Source organism: Gouania willdenowi, chromosome 6, assembly GCF_900634775.1.
Source record: "Gouania willdenowi chromosome 6, fGouWil2.1, whole genome shotgun sequence".
NCBI classification, from domain to species: domain Eukaryota; kingdom Metazoa; phylum Chordata; class Actinopteri; order Blenniiformes; family Gobiesocidae; genus Gouania; species Gouania willdenowi.
Window position 1 is genome coordinate 19,732,192 of NC_041049.1, and position 20,662 is coordinate 19,752,853.

The 20,662-nt window shown below is 37.1% G+C and overlaps 1 protein-coding gene across 1 annotated transcript; it reads left to right on the top strand.

Moving 5' to 3' along the window:
* The first annotated feature begins 1,197 nt into the window (after window positions 1–1,197).
* pyroxd1 (pyridine nucleotide-disulphide oxidoreductase domain 1) lies at window positions 1,198–20,078 on the top strand. Its single transcript, XM_028449922.1, has 13 exons — window positions 1,198–1,479; window positions 1,575–1,655; window positions 4,066–4,185; window positions 8,668–8,796; window positions 9,012–9,085; window positions 14,917–15,113; window positions 15,190–15,287; window positions 16,323–16,425; window positions 16,509–16,621; window positions 18,515–18,637; window positions 18,802–18,939; window positions 19,015–19,104; window positions 19,824–20,078. The coding sequence occupies exons 1-13, from the start codon at window positions 1,402–1,404 to the stop codon at window positions 19,980–19,982; spliced, it is 1,503 nt and encodes a 500-aa protein (XP_028305723.1). The 5' UTR covers window positions 1,198–1,401; the 3' UTR covers window positions 19,983–20,078.
* The last annotated feature ends 584 nt before the right edge of the window (window positions 20,079–20,662 follow it).

Genomic DNA, 20,662 nt, shown 5'->3' on the forward strand with positions numbered 1-20,662 from the left:
TTGTGTTGTTTTCATGTGCTGTGTGTTTTATAGTCTCTTTTGCATTTACCTTGGAGGCCACACAATTAGACCGAGGGCCCCGGGCCACCACTTGTCCCTGCGTGCAGTAGAGCATGAAGGTGTTACATAAAAAATAAATAAATAAGAGCAACAAAAATATACTGTCATCGTGTAATCCGGCAGAACATTTCAAAGTCATATTAAATTTGCGATCATACATGATTTCCCAAGTGCATCAAGACATTTTCTAAAAAGAATTTTGCTTCCCCTTCCCTTTATCCCTGCAATGAAGGTTTAGAACAGAGGTGCAAGTAGAAAAACTGTTACTTGATTGAAATTGTACTCAAGTAGAAGTAAGTCATACATAAAATACTTAAGTAAAAAGTAGCTCCCCCCACATTTATTTTTGGTAATAAATCTTTCCACGTTCCCTTGCATACCGTAAACTTCTCATGTATAAATTTAAAATCTGTATAAAATAAAAGGTTTGTCAAAATGTACCATTCTTTTTTTTTTTTTTTAAATTAAAATAACACCAATTAATTTAATTCACAATGTAAAAAATTACCATGCTGTAAGTATAGCTACATTTATGAACTCTAAAACAATGTCATGTTAAATGTGCCATGTGGGTAGAAACCCGAACTTGAGCCAAAGAAGTAGCCAGGCGTTGATCAGAAATGACACGACTAAGAACATGTGAATTATTTTCAACGTGCCTTCATAAATGATGACGAAACCATGAAACAGAAATTTAAAAAATTATCACAAAAAAAAAAAAAAAAAAAAATTACTCAGTAACGGTTTGGTGTAGAAATGTTACGAATTACTTTACTTCTTTTAAAACATACATAAGTCCAAGTAAAATTACTGATTTAGAAATATACTCAAAAAATTAGTACAAGTACCCATAAAAGCAATTCAGTTATGGTAACGTGAGTACTTGTAATCTGTTACTTTCACCTTTGGTTAAGAATTACAATGCAAAACAATATAATATAGTAAATAATAAACCATCCCAAGTAAACAACTGAAGAATAAAATTAAAGTCACAAGACTAAACAGAAACGTTAAATAATACAAATTCAATATATTTCCCATTCCAGCCAATAGGTGGCGGTGTTGTGCATGAGATTGGTTCTCAAGTGGCAATTAAAGCCGTAGAAGAAGATTATGAACCTTTTTGCTTGCCGTAGTTAGCTGTAAACACGGAAGTGACACCACTTCTGTCTCCTTTTTGTTCCCAAACACCGACTATCGACGATATTTAGACACATTTTTATTGTCAAGCTGTTGATTTTTATTAGTGTAAGCATATATAAAACATTACGGAATAGCTGTAAGGTGTACAGTTTGCAAAGGTCTCCCGATAAACTCGTGTTAGATTAGCATGTCGGTGAAATGGAAGAGAAAGAGGTGAAAACATTTCAGTTTGTTGTTGTTGGAGGAGGAATAGCCGGAGTGACATGTGTCGAGCAGGTACAAGAAGGATGTTTTTAAATGAAATGACTGCCATATCTGTGTGTTTCTGCCACTCCTGTGTGTGTTATTCTAATGTTGACATTCCCTGACAGTTGTCCTCTCAGACACCATGTGCTGATGTGGCTCTGATCACAGCAGGTCCTCACATCAAGGCAGTCACCAACTACAGACAGGTCAGCTCTCACTGCCAGGGTCATCATTTGCCCTGTCTGTCCCCCTCACTGCCAAAACACACACTGCTGAGTTCACTGTGCACCGCAATGTACACACAAAAACACGTGGTTCTTTCAGCCCAAAGCAGCAAGGTTTACACGGATTTGTACTTTCTTGAAACTACCAATCACTGCATTACACAACACATAGAGAGCCACAGATAGGAAGGCTAGTTTAGAGCTGTTTTGTTTGTCTGAAAAGTTAGATAACTTATTTTGTTTGTAAATCAGTTAGATAATCCCACACAAAAGTGCTAAGGCCAAATACAGACCAGTTTGATCTCAAGTGAGCCACAGGTTCCAGACATGAAGTTTTAATATTTTGAGCCCAAGTGGCAACTCCACAAATAAATTATACATAAAGTTTTTAAGGCAGTGATGGATAAAAGTCCCTGTGGGATCTTCACTTACATTTTCTTAACTTTTTTTTTAATATATTTAATTTGTAGACAATTTTGTGGAACATTTTCAAAAATATTTATTTACACAATTTACTAACGCAATTGATGGCTTTTATTCTGAAACTGTATATCGTGTTCATTGCAATCACTTGTTCTTGACTGTGTAGCAAGTTGTGTTGCCTCGTACATGAAATGTGCTAGATAAATAAAGTTTGATTAATGTGATGTAAGCACAGGGAAACTGTGAGCCCGGCAAATATTGTGGAGTTTCATTGAGTTTGTGAGCTGTGTGACTTTGACAAATGATCTATTTGATCATTTACAAAATGTTTACTGTTTTGTCTTTCATTTTTAATTTCTCCTGCGGCTGATTTGTAATTTGTTTATTTATTCAAGGGAGATGTTAAAAACAAGAGAATCATGCTTTAAAAAACATGTACTGTACCTGTTAATATGCAGGATTGTAGCCAAAGCTAATTTCCATCCTCAGCTTACTGCTGGACCAATAGCCAGCCACATTACCCACACACTACATTAAATTCAACACATCACCAACATCCGAGCTCACTCTCATATATTCTTAAGCGTTGGCATCCAATTTTAAAATAACAAACATGTATATTCACTCACACTATACAAACAACGCATTCTCACACACAATATAAAAATCATCTATTTAAACATCTAAAATACCAATATAATTGCAGTACCCGACTCCAGTGCAAAAGTGTAGTGATTGTGCAAAGTTTTGTTCAGTTGTGGGGACAATTTTGATTGTCCAACATGCACGATTTCAGGAGGAGTTTAGAGTTCTCGTAGTGTTGTTGGGATGGTGTTCCATGTATGAACATACAGTCTGTCCAAAGGTGGTTTTTCTTGATGGGATTTTACAGTCACCTCTGGAACTGTTGTGGGTCTGTTTTGATTGTTTTTAGTGATAAATTCCTGTAGTGGAGCAGGGGCCAGTCTGTGAAGATTTTTATATTTGAGGGTCTGCCAATGTAATCATGTTTTACCAGCTTTGTATAGTTTTTTTAAAAGTCACTTATCATGCTATTTCTCACCCATCTCCATTTGTTCTAAGAACCCCAAAAACACATTAATTGAGGTTTATTTTCCCAAATTCGCCTGTTTTCCAGAGTTTTTGCCTCTGAAAAGTCACTTTCTGATTAACTCTACACAAACAGGCTGATTTGTGGCCTACTTATGCATATTCATGAGTGGGCGTGTTTATAGACGGGACACTGACTTCCCCCTCCCCACACGGTGACATAGGGCCAGAGGACGGCCCGCCCACTCCGTAGCCGAGCTCATGCTGCTTTATAAACACGAGACAGAGTGTGGGGGCGGGGCGTTCGCTGGTACATACGTAGACTGTAGAAAATACATACATAGCACTGTGTGAAGGACGCTGACATGCTCACCTTAGTGGGCGTGTCTGTTTACATGTCAATCATGGCAGAGAGCTTCCTGGAGGCGTGGCTTCTCCAGCTCAGTGCTGCATCAAATTCGTCATCAAAGTGGGAACGCGTCATCAAATTGGAGCGATGTGTTTGGACTCTTTGGGCATGTGTATGAAGCCCAAATAGCACTTTATGATGTTTAAAGCTCAGAAAAGTCCATTTAACGTAACATGGACCCTTTAAGGTTATACAGGGATTATTGATTAGTTTTTTGTTTTTTATCTAGAGTTTTTAGGGACTATTTGGAGGCTTCAAATTGCCTTGAATTGGACATGTATGCCTTATGTGTACAATTTCTGCAATCAGACCATTTAATAAAACGAAAAACCAACTGATCAGCACTTTTCCATTTTCATATTTTAATGTCTGTTACAGGCAACGTTTAATCTAATTTTTACAGTCCAAATGCAAATATTTGAATTCTGTAATAAAAGGAATTCAAGTGTATTGTAAGATATTGTGTTGAAATGGATCCATGATGAGTCAGTCTGCTCCTGTCCTCCTCAGATGTCCAGAACTCTGGAGGAGTTTGATGTGGAGGAACAGCCGTCCAGCATTCTGCAGGAGAAATTTCCCAACTTGTCTGTCATTCACTCTGCTGTCAGATCACTGGACACAAAGTCACATGTAAGGAACCCCACTGGATCTACAGTAAATGCTGACTGCAAATTCCTGCAGCCTGTTTCAGGAAAGGATAGCACTGCCATCTAGTGGACAGCTTATACATTGAATGAATTATATAAAGCGTCAGTAAATAAAAACAATGTAATAAAATCATGGAGAAAACAGATAGAATGAAATAGTAGGTCAAGCTAAATCTATCACGATGTCTGCTGAAGATATAGTGAATAGTGTGTAATGTGGGTGTGCATTTATTTTGCAGTAATCATGATGGTGGAAGTTTAGAGTGAAAAACATTTAATGAACATTGTCGTAATTTGGAGTTTTTAGAGAATTAAGGGATCTATACTAGGGGTGTCCCGATCTGATAATGATATCGGATATCGATCCGATATCAGCAAGGCAACGAATATCGGATTTCATCGGACTGCATCTAAAATCTCCAATATATAGTACAGTAGTCCCTCATTTATCACAGGGGTTACGTTCTAAAAATAACCGGCAATAGGTGAAATTCGTGAAGTATTGAATTTTTTTTATTTTTTTTAAACAATTATTATACATGTTTTAAGGCTGTTAAACCCCTCACCGCACACTTTATACACTTTTCTCAGACAATAATTAACATTTTCTCACATTTCTCTCTTGTTTAAACACTCTCAAAGTTCAAACCTTTGTAGATTTTAAAACGTAAACTTGTTTTCAAACATACAGCACTTCAGAGTCACACTGCTAGAGATCAGACATTGATGCCAAACGCAATCAGAGTCTTTGTTGATGATGACGTCACGTCAACACAGACACCATTCTGTTCACCCATTCAACCATGGAGTAGAAGCTGTGTGTGACCACCTGGAGCTGTATGACACGGCCTTTATAACCAGGACCATACTAGGAAGGATTTGGCGTGGAGGTGGTAGTAGCAGGTAAAAGTTCTCTATGTAGCACTGAGCTAGGATAGCATTAGCCGCTAATCACACCAGCTTTTTTTACTGGTGGTTTATGTTTGTGAGAGAAGAAAAAGGAACACAGCTCTTCACTTCAGCAGGCAGTGAAACTCACTGAGTTGGATGTGTCGCTGGTGGGTGAACGCAGCATTAGTCAATCAGGACGCAGAACACAATGCGCGTTCATACGCTGTAAAAAATGCATCCAAAATTGCACTGTTAAAAAAATCTATGAAACACAGTGGCCGCGAAAGGTGAACCGTGATATAGTGAGGGACTACTGTATATTATATTTATTCAGTTGTAGAATACTGTAGATATTATGTTGAAGGTTAAAATGTATGTAACTAATTGGTTAATAATAAATGGGTCAGTTTTTCTGATACCTACTGTTGCTGACTATTGTTCTCTGAGGAACATCACTTGATCAAGTCTTTTCTAACATTCCACACTACAAAATAAGTATTAAAAGTATGTATGATTTGTGCTGATATCGCATCGCATCGTTATCGGTCAATATTCAAGGCTGCAATATCAGCATCGTATCAGAAGCGACAAAGTTGTATCGGGACATCCCTAATACGTATATACTCGCTCAAACAATGCAAACCACCAGTTAGATAATGATTAACTATGAAAAAAAAAACATGACTTAAAGGGGACATATCATGTTAAATCCACTTTTTTAGCCCTTAAATGCATTTTGTTGTATATTTAGAGTGTTTAGAAGTACAGAAAAGTTCAAATTAGTCTCTTCAGGTGCTCCGTAGATATCTTTATATTCTGTTTTGCTCATATTTCTCAATCTGTTTCGATTTTTCTATTCTCTATTACGTTTTTTGAACAATTACGTCACAGTATTTGCAGCGGAACTGTTAAATTAGGACATCGACTCCAGGCCCAACACTTCGAGCAATCCGCCATTTTTGTTTCTCGCTTTCATTTTGTAGTCCAAGCTCAAGGATGCTGAAGTTACGAGAGGATGTTTGGTTGTTGGATGTAGTAACCCACACGCTTCATTACACCGTCTCCCAGCATCAGAACCTTTTCAAAGTGCCTGGTTGAGTTTTATTTTTCACGGAAATGTACCCACATCTGTGGGTAAGGTCATTATTGTGTGCGCGAAGCACTTCAAGGATGACTGCTTCAGCAACCTCCGCCAGTATAAAGAAGGATTTGCCGAAAGACTTTGTCTGATTGAGGGTTCAATTCCTTCTATCTTTGGAGACGACGAACAGAGCACTTCGGTAAGCTGTAAATAACGCTAAAAAGTGTGATGATAAGACGTCCCTGTCATTGTTTTGTTAGCATTAGCAGTTGCACCGTCTTCATATGTTAGCGCTGTGTGCTCGTTTTAGATCCTTGATGATATGGCCTACGTGATTTAATTTAAGTCTAAAGTTTTCATTAGTCATTTCACTTTGCCGTTTTTGTCTCCGAAAACGTTAGCTTGGCGCTAGCTTTTAGCTCGGCGCTTGTGTTAGCTCACTTGTTAGGGTTCTGCAGGTTCATCATCTTCATTTTCATCTCGCTCCGCTGGGTCAGACTCTGGCTGGAACATGTAAGGCTGGATGAACAAGTCTTCCGTTGTTGACATTTTGTAAATAACGTGTGAATAAAAAGTTTCTGCACCGCTAAATAATCGTATCTCTTCTACCAAACTACAAAAATGGCCGAACAGGGTGGAGTTGAACCGAGTGTCACCTCTGTAACCTGGAGAGGGGGCGGGGTATGAAGTGTCTCATTTGCATTTAAAGAGACCGCACCAAAACGAGTTGCTCTCAGAAGCACATCAGAAAAGGGGTAGAAAAGGGGCCTGTGGAGCTACAATAATGAGGAATTCAGACCCAAGCATTGCAGTTCTGCTTTATATAGACCACAACTGTATGATTTATATGTAAAAAGGAAGGATTTAAATGATATGTCTCCTTTAATTAAAACTATATTATACTTGTCAACTTTTCATTTTATAATTTATCTATTTATTATTTACAGTATGCTGTGGGCACTGAGGCACAAAGTTTTTTACATATTCTTTTGTGGAAAAGACAAGAAAAACATTGAATCCTTGAAAACAGATTAATAGGAATATGCTAATTACTTATAATACTAAGTATTTAGAAAATTACATGTAAAATGATTTATTGTTTGAAGTTCAACTTGTCACAACTCTAAGTTATATGAATACCAGGCAGGAAAAAAGCGATGAAGAAATCACTTTTGTAAATAATAAATATTGAGGTTCCAACTGTCCGTTTCAAAATTTTCCATCTTTTTATTCCAGAGTTTACATATTTACAAACCGCGTCTCTAACTTTTTTGTGTTTTGTTTCCTCATTTTTCCCTAATCAGGCATCATTACTGGCTTTTATACTTCCAGAAATCATGCCAACCATGCTTTATGTGATTAATTGAATTAACTATTGATTTTATTGTTAGATTTATATTTCACCACTGTATATTCACTGAATGCACACGTTAAAATCCAGCAAGACTTTGCTTGGGATGTGATGCTAAAGTAGCTGCAATGGAAAATTGGAAGTAAATGTGTGATATTATCAACAAATATGTCAGTGAGAGTTTTGTCCATGTCGTATAGTGGTTTCTACTGCAGGAGGGGAACTCTGTCATATTACATCATATTTTGCGTGACAAATTTCTGTTTCTTTGCTTAAACCTGTTTATAGTTAAAAATATGTGCGTAAATGCGTGAAATAGTCCTAAAACATACCTGTGAGCAATTTTTGCCTTAAAAAAAATCCACAAGGTCGGAACACGAAAATGTCCGAAAAAACTGTGGTAGGAAAAATACATTTTTTTAAAAATGTAAAAAAATAAATAAAATAAATGTATTTATTTTTTAAACTCAAATTTGCTAAATAAAAAATGTTTTTTTACAAATTTGATAAATTGATTGAATCGATTTTTTTTTTTTTGGCCCAGCCCTAGTGAGCGTATACTCGCTGTCATATTGCAATTTCCACTTTATTTTGTTTTAGTTCTTGCCTTATTTATTTTATATAAAAATAAAAGAAATATATATATATATATATATATATATATTTTTTTTATTTAAGAAGAAAAAAAATGCAGTGTACTCTGAATTACAGTTTTCTGTTAACTATTGCAATACAATATTGTTCTGAATTACATTTTTTCTATCCATTTACCGTGATGACAAAAAAATCACAGGTTCTAAAAATAGAAAAGTCTTAGAATAGATTCCTGTGGAACAGCACGTGTTGCATTCATGATGTCAGAATGACATCCTGTTACAGATAGTCCCTGCTCCTCCTCCTCACTATTATTTTAACACCAGTGTGGCATAGCATTGCTGTGTTTTTTCTGTATCAAAAGCTTCAAAAAATAAACTAATATGGTTTTAGTCATTAAAAGAGGCTGTGTGGATTTTAGCAACATGTTATGTGTGTGTCACGTAAATTCTTTTGTGTTTTTTTAATGCAGAATGATGGTTTTAAACTTTTAATGTTTATTTTGGATAAAGTGATAGATATCTGATTGCTTCTTGTTTCTGGCTCAGCGTGTACAAACAGCAGATGGACGTTATTTTGGCTACAATAAGCTCTGTATCTGCAGCGGTGGCAGACCCAAGCTCCTCAGCCAGGACAACCCTCATGTCCTGGGGATACGAGACACAGACAGTGCTCAGGTACAACCCAATATCTATAGATGTTTGTAATAATACACAATACAATCCACTACCTCGTTGTTTAAAGGTACGAAATACCAAATTTATAATTTTCTCACCACAGCAGAGAAATATTCTGAAAGAACCGAGTTCATTAAAATCATGTCCTGGTGGATGTTGTGAAAGAAAACGTTGCTAAAAAATAAATAAATGTTGTGCTTTTGTTTGTGCCTCAGGAGTTTCAGAAACGTCTCTCCAACGCAAGGAGGATCGTTGTTGTTGGAAATGGAGGGATTGCCTTGGAATTAGTGTAAGTGGATCCTTCCCACAATGCATTTTGCTTTCAGTGAAAAAAGTGAACCATTGGGTATATTTTTGTTTCTTTTTTTTCTAAATGTATCTTTTCGAATTATTTCAGAATTTCTTTGCAGCATTACATTTTTGAAAAGTAAAATGTGATTTCTTTTTTAAATAGTTTTTTTTTTTTACACTGTACTGTTTACTTTCATTTTGTGTATTTTTGTATATTTTACTCTTATTTTGTGTAAAACTTGTGGGTTAAGTAATTTTTGTATAAAGTGTAAAGTAAATTTTTCTCTCATTTTGTATACATGTTGTTGGTTTGTGTTTTTTTTTAGTCATTTAGTGTATTTTTATTTTTATTTATTCAGTTCATTTCCGACATGGTTGCATTCACAGAAATTCATTTGACATTCAGAGCAAAATCACATCATTGTTTTTTTGTTTTTTTTTTTTTTTGTCCTTTTTTGTCCTTTTTCATGCCGGAAAGGGCGACGGAAAAAAGCATTATGCTTATCCAGATCCGTCCCCTAATTTGAACACAGATAATTTTACATCCAACCTCGTTTCTTCCCTTTTTTTTTTTTTTTTTTTGTCCCTTTTTTTTTTTTTTGTGATGTGTTCTCGTCTGCAGTCATTGTTCCTGTTGTTACTCTTCCTCACAGTCTTTTTCTTCCGTATTTCCTCGGGCTTTCTTTTCCAGTCGTTGTTTACGTTCCTCCAACTCTCCAAACGTGAAGTTCTTCTGCGTTCAATGAAGAGTTGACTTGAGATCTGTATGTGTGTAAAAATGTACTCCTCGTTTTGTCCTTAAATTGTTTCAGATTATCTGACTGTTGTGTCTCTTCGTCAAGGCTGTTCCAGAGGTTCATGGCTCTATGCACAGTACTATGTTTGCCAACGTTTGATATGACCCTATTTGGTCTAAACACATTATTATGTCTGAATTCATAGGGATTTTGATTGTATGTGAAACGTTTTTGTATTCGATGTGGTAGTTTTTTGGATGCAGCCCTAAATGCGTGTATTTGTGTGTTGTAGTGTATTATTTCTTGCAGTTTTAGGTATTTTGACTTCTCAAATAAATCGTTTGTGTGTGTGTTGTATGGTACTTTATGTAAAATTCTTATAGCTTTTTTTTGTTGTTTAAATAGTGGTTCAAGATACGTTTTGTAATTATTACCCCATATTTTGGAGCAGTAGTTTAAGTGCGATGCTATGAGTGAAGAATAGATTGTTTTAAGTGATTTGGTATGTAGGATTTGTTGAAGCTTCCATAGGATGTAACTGCTTTTGGCAACTTTGTTTTTAACTATTTGTATATGTTTTTTCCAGGTCAGCTTGTCGTCCATCCACACTCCTAGTACCCTATATTCTTTTACTTGTTCTATTAATTCCATGTTTAGTTTCAGTCTTATATCTACCATTTTATTTCTCTTTTCGAAATTAATGAATTTTGTTTTACTGACGTTTAGGGCTAATTTGTTTACATCTAACCAAGTTTGAATTTTTAATAGTTCCTCATTTGTTGACTCTATTAGAGTGTTAATGTCTTTGCCTGTGCATAGAATGGTTCTGTCATCTGCAAACAACGTTAGTTTGAGGCTATGTGAGACTTTGAAAATGTCGTTTATGTATAGAATGAACAGTTTTGGCCCTAAAATTGAACCCTGTGGAACACCACATTGTATGGTTTGGCATTTTGATGTGTGTTCTTCAAAGTCAACATATTGTTTCCTATTTGTCATATAGCCTTTAATCCATTTTAAGGCGTTGTACTTTATTCCGTAATTTTGAAGTTTTTGTTCAAGAATATCGTGATTAATTGTGTCAAAGGCTTTTTTTAGGTCCAGAAAAATTCCTAATACAAATAGTTTTTTTTCCAATGCTTCTCTTATATTCTCCGTGATGTCAATTATTGCCATTGCTGTTGAACGTCCTTTTCTAAATCCATATTGTCCTTCATGTAGTATATTATTGTCTTCTATAAATTTGTCGAGTCTGTTCATGAACAGTTTTTCCAGAATTTTTGATAATTGTGGTAATATTGATATAGGTCGATAATTAGTAAAATTCCATTTTTCTCCACCCTTGTAAATCGGTTTGATTTTTGCAATTTTCATCTTTTCTGGGAAAGCACCATTCTTGAATGAGAGATTACTTATATGTGTTAATGGCGGGGTTATTTCAGCTGTTATGGTTTTTATTAGACTCATAGTTAGATTATTAACGTCTCTGGATTTTTTTGAGGTACAGGTAGTGATTATTCTCTCCACCTCTGCTTCTGTTACTTCTTCAAGTACAAGGTACTTATCAATGTCTTTCTTCTCATTGTCATAATGGTTCCATTTAAGTGTTGGGTGTTTATTTATTCCTTTCTCTGTGTTTTTTCCAGTATTTATGAAAAAACTGTTGAGTTCTTGTGCTATTATGTTTTTATTGTGTTCTTTCACATTGTTTATTATAAAGTGGTCTGCATTTTTTTCTTTGCATTTGCGCATGGTTATATTGTTTATTATTTCCCACAATTTTTTGTTTTTGTTTTTATTCTCTTTTAATTGTTTTTCATAATATTCTCTTTTTTTTTCTCTTAGTAAATTATTAACTTTGTTTCTGTATTTTTTGTAACGTAGTTCTGCTTTTGATGTTTTTTCTGTTATATATTTTTTATATAATATGTTTTTCTTTTTGCATACGTTGGCTATTTTTTTATTAATCCATGGTACATTGTTTATTTTACTTTTGGTTGTTATGTGTTTCAAAGGGCAGCATTTATCGTATATTGTCGTTATTGTGTCTGTAAATGTGTCATATGCTACGTTCACGTCTTCTTCCTTGAAGACTCTCTCCCACGTCTCTCTTTTTGTCTGTTGTTTAAAGTTTTCTAGTTGTTTTTCTCCTTCCAGTCTCCTGTATGTCTGTGTGTTATGATTTTCACGGTTCATCTTCTCTTTTGTGTTTAGTATCATAAATATTGGTAAATGATCTGAAATGTCATTTATTAATATACCACTCTTTACATCTGTGTTTTGTATGTTTGTGAAGATGTTATCTATCAGTGTTGAGCTGTGTTTATTAATTCTGGTTGGTTGCGTTATGAGAGGTTTTAATCCATTTGTGTACATGCAATTGGTGAAGTTTTCAATGTGTGTATTTTTTAAAGGATTTAAAATGTTTATATTGAAGTCTCCACATATCAGTAATCTCTTATTTTTAATTTCTTCTATCATTTTAGTTAATTTCTCATTAAATATGTCTATTTTACAGTCAGGTGCACGATATAAACAACAGATTATTATCTTACGTCCCTCTGGACTTGTAATTTTCACTGTTATACATTCCATTACTTCTTCCACAGTTAAACTCAAAGACTCTATAATCTCCATCTCAATATTTTCTTTTATGAATAGTGCTACACCTCCTCCTGGCTTATATAATCTGTTCTTATAGACAAATTTATATCCTTTTATCATAAAATCCATGCCTTTTTTTTCTGTCATCCAAGTTTCTGATAGTGCTATTATATCAAACCTATACAAAGTAGAGATGTAATCCTTAATGTCTTCAAAATTTGCATACATACTGCGACAATTACAGTGAACAAGTGACAGACCTCTTTCCTTCTTATTTTCCACTTTGAACTCATTCTCTGTGTAGTAATGGCAGTTCGTGTATTGTTTCCAATGTGAAAAGTTATTTGGGTCCACTTCGTCTACTTGATTAATCTCCCGTTGTTGATGTTGATGATGTTGTGGATGATTTTTAGTGGTTCTGTCCATATCCATGATTTTTATCAGTGTTCTTGGCTTTTAGGTACCTCATTCGTATTTTTCCAGGTCTTCCATCCTTTGGAGTAGAACGGGTTTTCCATTTTCTCCTCCTGGGGGTGTGATGTAAATCCTGCAGCCTCTGGTCCAAGTTTTCACAATTTTCCCTCCTTTCTTCAGTTGGCGTGCTTTCCATGCGATACTTGCATTCTGCTTCGTCAGGTTCTCGTTCATAAACACCATCGTTCCCGCCAGTTTTCTTCCTTGTTTCATTATTTCAGCTTTATATTTCACGTTGGTGAATGTAATTTTCACATCTCTGGTGTCTTTGCGTTTTGGCAGCAGCTGGCAGTAATTGATGTTGTCTGGGTTCACTTCAATACCTTTCGAGTCCAGGTAATCAATCACCTGTTCTTCAATCGATTTTTCGTCTTCGATGGTCGGATCCTCTGTTTGTCTTGTTGCACTGGCGTAGCTCCTTGGCCTTATCTTTAGGCCCGTGATGATGACATCCTTTTCTCTTTCTTTTCTTTCCAAATCTTCAACCCTCGCATCCAGCGTTTTTATCTTTTCAACATTCTTTGCATTTTCTTCTTTCAGTACCTTGACATCATTCTCCAGTATTTTCAATGATTTCTCCAAGGCATTCGTCATGTTCTCCATCTTCATCTCCATCTTCGTAGATAGTTCCTCTCCTAAGGACGTGAAATCCTGTCTCAAGTCCTTAGTCATGTCCTTAATCATTTCTTTAAGCTCTTCTTTGAGGAGCTTAAAGTTCTCTTCCATTTTTGGTGGCATTTTCTGGGCCCAGTTTTCTCTCGCTTCAGATGCAGCTGGTCGCTGCTCGCTGGTAATCAAGGTCGCGTTATCAGACGGGAGTATAGCTTTTCCCAGAGCTCTGAAAAAACACGTCTGCTCTCCTCCTTGGCTCAGGTTTCATTTTGTAGATTTTTCTGTAATTTTGAAATGTTTTCTTTCATTTTGTGTGTGCTTGCTGTTGTCTTCATTTTTTTCACTTTGCTTTTGGGGTGATTTTGCAGATCTTTGATGTTTTTTTTGTGTGTTTTTGTAGTCATTTTGTGTGTTTTTGGAGTCCTTTTGGTGTATTTTTGTAAAATGTTCTCTCTTTTTGTCTATTTTTGTGTTTTTTGTAAGTGATTTTGTGCATTTTTGTTTACCAAGGGCCCCACCACTTGTCCATGTGTGCAGTAGAACATGAAGCTGTCATATTGGTGTTACATTTTTTTTTTTTTTTAAATAAGAGCAACAAAAAATACTGTCATCGTGTAATCCGACCGGACATTTCAATGTCATATTTAATTTGCGATGCATCAAGTGCAAGTGCATCAAGACATTTTCTATTAATAATTTTCCATCCCCTTCCCTTTATCCCTGCAATGAAGGTTTAGAAGTTCAAAAGTGAAATGTAATTTGTTTTAATAATTTACTGTATTCTTTTGTTTACTTAGATTTTTTATCTGTTTGTTTATTACTAATTCATTTTTTCATTGAGTATTTCTAATCATGTGTTAACCCACATGTGTCAAACTCGAGGCTCGGGTCCAAAACTGGCCGTTTAGAGAATCCAATCCTGCCCGCAGGAGAAAAACCTGAATCATTGTGTAAATTTCCCACTAATTAATTTGTATACTGTATATCTACAAAAACAACAATTCAGTGGAACTCAGTTTTCCCATGCTTATATTTCATCATGGCAGTTATTTCCATTTCAAATTGTTGAAAGGTCTCTCCATTTAAAAAAAAAGTAAATCAAATCCTACAATTTTCTTAACATTTTTCCACAAAAATTTCCCAAAATGAATACAAATAGTTCACAAAATCAATGAAGTTTAAAAGAGAACATCCTGCAGTGACTGAAATCTGTCACTTGTATAATAATAATAATAATAATAATATTTTTTAAATGTCATATATATAAAGAAGTGCAAACTAGGGCACATTAATGATGACATTTCTCTTTTTTTCCACCTAAAATCTGTGGCCCACTTAGGATTAATCTGGTCCATATTTGACCCTTGAACTAAAATGAGTTTGGCACCCCTGTGTTAACCAGTTATGAGGTGGAGGGCTGTGATGTGATCTGGGCTGTGAAGGACAAATCCATAGGAAACACCTTCTTTGACGCTGGAGCAGCGCAGTTCCTCATCCCGTCCCTAGAGGCCGATAAACCAGCTGCGGCCGCGCCCTGTAAAAGACTTCGCTACACCACAGAGGAGCCTACGCCTGAAGCTGCTCAGACATTCACTGCAGGTGGTTATTCATGTCACCTTCTTAAATAGCTCTACACTTTGTATTCAGATGTTTAAATGATGTTTTTATTTTTCAGATAGACATTCACGAGGTGGTAGCTCTGCTTCTACAGAGTCTGGGAGCGCCCTGGGTCCAGACTGGCACCAAGGAATCATTCTGAAAGGGTCTGAGCAGGTGATAGAGAGATTAGCCATGCAAATCTTCTTTGTTAATAATAATTCAACCTTTTTGTTCTTTTTTGTGTAAATAACTTCCATATTCCTTCATTTGTCATTTGCACATTTGTTGTATTTCGTTTTGTTTCTTTTTAATGTTAATGTTAATTCATTAGTTTTTTTTTTTTTTTTTTTTCCTAATTCATGTCCCGTACACTGGTTTTTATTTTGTTCTTACTGTGTGCTGTTCTATTGTTGCTGCATTTTGTGAATTTCCCATCTATTGGATCAATATACTATACTTCTAACTTTGGATCAATTTATATTACTAGTTCTGTAGATTTATGCAGAGGTGTAAAGAGTACTAATGTAGAAGTGCTGGTACTTGATTGAGATTGTACTCAAGTACAAGTAAGTCATACATAAAATACTCAAGTATAAGTAAAAAGTAGCTCAATTAAATAGTACTCAAACTAAAAGTTACTAGTTACTTCCATCTTTATTTGTTGGTAATAATTCCTGCCTTGGTTTCCTTTGCATACAGTAAACATCTCATGTATAAACTTAAAAAGGAAGAGATGAAATCTTGCACAAAAGCATATGTATAAAATAAAAGGTTTGTCAAGATGTACAATTTTTTTTTAGATAAAATAACACTAATGAATTAAATTAAAAATTTTAAATAAATTCCCAGGCTCTGAGTATAGATACATTTATGAACTTTAAAACTGAGAAAATAACCAGCATTCAATGCTGTTTTGTGGCCGTGCATTACGTTTAATCTGATTGGTCGGCTATGTGATACATTTTATTGTTGTCTGGTCATTTCATTTTATGTTCGTTAATGATTTCAAAACAAAAAAATAACAATTTACTCAGTAACGGTTTGGTGTAGAAATGTAACAAATTACTTCTTTTAAAACGTACTTCAGTACAAGTAGAATTACTGATTTACAAGTACCCATTAGAGCAACTCAGTTACAGTAACGTGAGTACTTTTCATCCGTTACTTATGTCATCTTGCCTTGCTCTGTCCTGCTCGTTGTTCGATCAGGTGACCCGCCGAGTTTCAGTGGAATACCAGTGTGAGGTGGAAAATATTTTTACATCTAAGGACCATCTGACTTCTTCCCAGGGAACACACAGACATGAGAACGGTTAGAACTGCATCGATTATACACGTGTTTTTTTTCTCATTACTGTGTCTTGTGCTCATCCTGTTTCTCTCCCTTCGATGTAGAATCCTGGCCAGTTTACATCCAGCTCACTAACGGAAAAACCTTTGGCTGTGATTTTATTGTCAGCGCAACGGGTGTTGTGCCAAATTCTGAGCCGTTCATCAACGGCAACACTGTAAGAAATCGCCTTGACATTGCACACAAATATTTATGACGACTAATAATTTATAAGCAGGTTATCTACTGTTCTAGGTGATATGAATCAGTGTTATCTTTCTTTCCCATTCTGACATCAATTATTATTGTTCTGTACATATACACACAAAAGAAAATAGAAACTGGGCAACAGTTCTTGTCTACATTTACAGTATATAGAAAACTGTATAAACATAAAAACAGCTCCTGCATACCAGTGGGTGCGGGGTGGCCCCTGCTTGGGCGGTACCCAAAGTACCGCCTCTGGTTTGCGCGCGCAGCATGCCGGTGTGGCGGTCTGGCTAAGCCCTTGGGGGTGGGTGGGGCGGCGGGGGGACTTTAGCAATAACTGAGGCACATCGCGCTGGCTGTGTCAAAAAAGGGTGACCTGGGGCCGCTTTGGGGGGCTGGCAGTGTGGCGTGCTGCGTCCCCTCGTTGCCCAGGGCAGCCGGGGGTGTGGTCATTGTCCTCAGGCGTGCTGCTCCCGGTGCTGCTTCTATTCTGGGTCCTTCTGGCCTGGGGCCCGGTTCCTGCTGGCTCTGGGCCCACTGACGGGTGCCCGCAGGCTGCCTGTTTGTCGCGGCTCTAGCCGTCTGCTGGGCGTGGGCCTTGGCCCCTCTGCTGGGGTCTCGGGCGGGGGGCTCTCTGGGCCCTCCCCTAGGGGGATTGGGTGCGGGGGTGGGGGTGGTGGTGTGGATGTCAGTGGGGGGCCTTGGGGTTGGGGGCGATGGCGGAGTGTGCCGGCTCCTCGGCTTCTATGTGCTTTCGGGGAGGTGTATGTGGGGTGCGGTGCCTGCCTCTCGGCTTGGTGTCTTGGGGGCGTCTGGGGGGCTGCTCGGCCGGGGAGGGGTTGCCAGGGCTCCCTGGCCCCCATTCTTTCTGCTATTCTGGCTGCGTCCTCGAGTCCGGGGCAGCGCTTGGGTTTACAGTAGCAGTATCTTGCACATACATCGGTCTACGATGCACTAGCATGCCTTGGACTATGGGATAAAACATGTAGTGGGCTTAACTTTAGACACGTTGATCCCAAATACCTGTTTCAGGTATTACCACTCACTCCTTCCCTCTGCCCACAGCCACCACCATTATAGTTAAGCCTCACGCCTACAACTTCACATCTCACTCTCACTTTACAGTAATCAACTCCTCCCCACCCTCCCATTTCTCTATCTTGAATCGCTCCTCCCTGCTCTCTTCCCCCTCCACCTTCCCTCCCACCCCCTCACCTAGGTGTAACACTGCCCTCTCTTTTTATATTCTCCCTTTAATAAAGCGTTTTTTACCCTTCCTTAGGGAGGGCTGGTGATGGTCACAATTATGCAATAAAATAATGCAATTTATTTAATTGCAATAACAAAAAAAATGCATTGCTGTCTAAAAAAGATTGCACTTCTTGTAGTGTTGACCTTTGACAGCATGTGCAGACAAAAAAAAAAAAAAAACATTAGTGGAACTGGATATCTGACTTTTAACATGCAATAAACCTTATTTTGTAATGGTTTTATACTTTATAGGCTCTCCACTGAACTGATTTTATTTCCTCATTCTGTATTTTTTTACTGCTCTTGGCTGTCTGTCAACTCTTGTAAAACACTTTGAGCTACATGTCCTATGTATAAAAGGTGCTATATAAATAAATAAATAAAGTTGTATTATAATATCAGTTTTCAAACGAGGTGCACACAAGGATAAACTCTTTGCTTGTGCCACATTGTAGTGTTTTTGTTTAATGTAATTCCTTTTACATGTATTTCAAGCTCACACTTGTGCAACATCAGTAACAAAAACTTTTTTTTTTAATGAATATTAATTTGTTTCAACTACTATTCTACTTTTTATGGCTGATAAATAATGTGTGCTGTATGTGATCAGTTTGCAGTTGCAGAAGATGGAGGCCTTTGCGTTGATGACCACATGTTAACATCAGAGCCTGACGTTTATGCAGCTGGAGACGTGTGCACTGCATGCTGGGAACACAGCCCGTTGTGGCAGCAGGTTAGGTGGCTAAAGATGTGACAGTTGACGGTTCTGCTCACGCGGCTGAAACACTTGATACGTGATTACATGTCAATATTTGCTAAGAGGGTTTGCCTTTGCTCGAGCTTCGTGTTTTTCTCAACACACATCAGTCGTGCTGTGTTGATGTTTGTTGTGTACAGATGCGTTTGTGGACGCAGGCCCGTCAGATGGGCTGGTACGCCGGGCGCTGCATGGCGGCACACGCCTCAACCCAACCTATAGAACTGGATTTCTGCTTCGAACTCTTCTCACATGTCACCAGGTTTTTTAACTACAAAGTGAGTTATGGTGGTAGAGTTTCCAGCAGGACATCAGTGAATAGTGTGCTGCTCTCACACTGTGATCATTCACAGGTTGTCCTGTTGGGGAAGTTCAATGGGCAGGGCTTAGAGCGGGACCACGAGCTGCTGGTCCGCTGCACCAAGGGCCACGAGTATGTCAAGGTAACTAAAGCAGAGAAAGGCTTCTTGCGGGGGCTAGGGCTGGGCGATATTGAACAAAACTCATATCTCTATATTTTTTCATAAATTGTCGATAAGCGATACAAAGCTCTATATTTTAAACTTAATAAAGTCTTAGAAGAAAGACAATTCTGTGTTAAATTTGCTGATGCAAAATGCCACACAGGCACATTCATTAACAAACAGCTTTTGACTTTTTCTCCTCTTTCTCTTCTGTATTGACTTGTTTAGGGGAAGGTCTGGGTTAGGGTTGGGCACCGAGAACCGGTTCCAAATAGGAAACGGTTCCTAATGTCCGGTTCCAGAACCATGACGAAGATGTTTGATTTTCGATTAGTGTTTTCGATTCCTAAATGCCCGCACTAGTTTGTTTCCGCGGATTGCTCCGTTTGTATACACAGTATACACACATAAAATTTTTACAGTCATATACAATTTACATATGTACATAAAGAAAAAAATACTTGGTACTTTTACTTTAATGAACAGATTTAAGGATTCAAAAATGTTGAAAGTTTCCACTGCTCTTTTGTCTTATACTCCATGTAAAGAGGTCTTATATTAGTCTATTTTCTTTTTAAAGTGGTGCAATTTTGTGGCTTGAAACTCCAATTACATTGATTATTAGTGACTATATGAGGACTGTATTATAGTGGATGCAGGGCCACTATTCTAGATGTTGTTGTTGTGGTTGGTTGCAGGTGATCCTCAGCAGAGGGAGGATGGTGGGAGCTGTGCTGATTGGGGAAACGGATCTAGAAGAGACTTTTGAAAACCTCATACTTAACCAGATGGACCTGACACCCTACGGAGAGGACTTGCTCAACCCAAACATCGACATAGAAGATTACTTTGATTAAGACAGGACACTGACCAAGGCATCATCCTCAGAGACATGTGAAATAATTGCTAATGCACAGAATCTTTAAAACAAAAATAACTTGACATTGATTTTAGGACACTTTTTTTTTTTTTTGCTTTAAAATAAATTAATTTCTGATTTACATGCAGTGATTTGTTGATTTCACTTTATCAACACTTTGGGGCTGAGATGCTGTCATTTCCAAAAACATACATTTTGTTCTATTACTATTTACAATTTACTGTGAAATATTTAGAAGCAAGAAAATGTACTTTTTTTTTCCCAACAGTGGAATTCACTAAGTTCTTAAGAGTGATCCATTCTTTCACAAATGTTTATGAAATATATTCACTATTGTTATTGAGGTCTGTCAAGGACTGATATTCTAGGCCTGGAGCGAATTATGTAACCATGGTGCTATTGCAAAGACCTGACAGTGGAAACACACACACACACACACACACACACGCACACACGCACACACACACACACACACAGTCATAATAGGACTAGGAATTAGACACATGTTAAACTAAACTAACTACATTTCCAAAAGAAATTGCAAGTGAGGATACTTAAGCTTAACCCCTCTGAGTCAGTATAACTCGTAGTAGGTAAGTAGGGCAACAGTTCAAAATAAGAACTCTGTTTTAAATCTGTCTTGCCTGGTTAAATAAT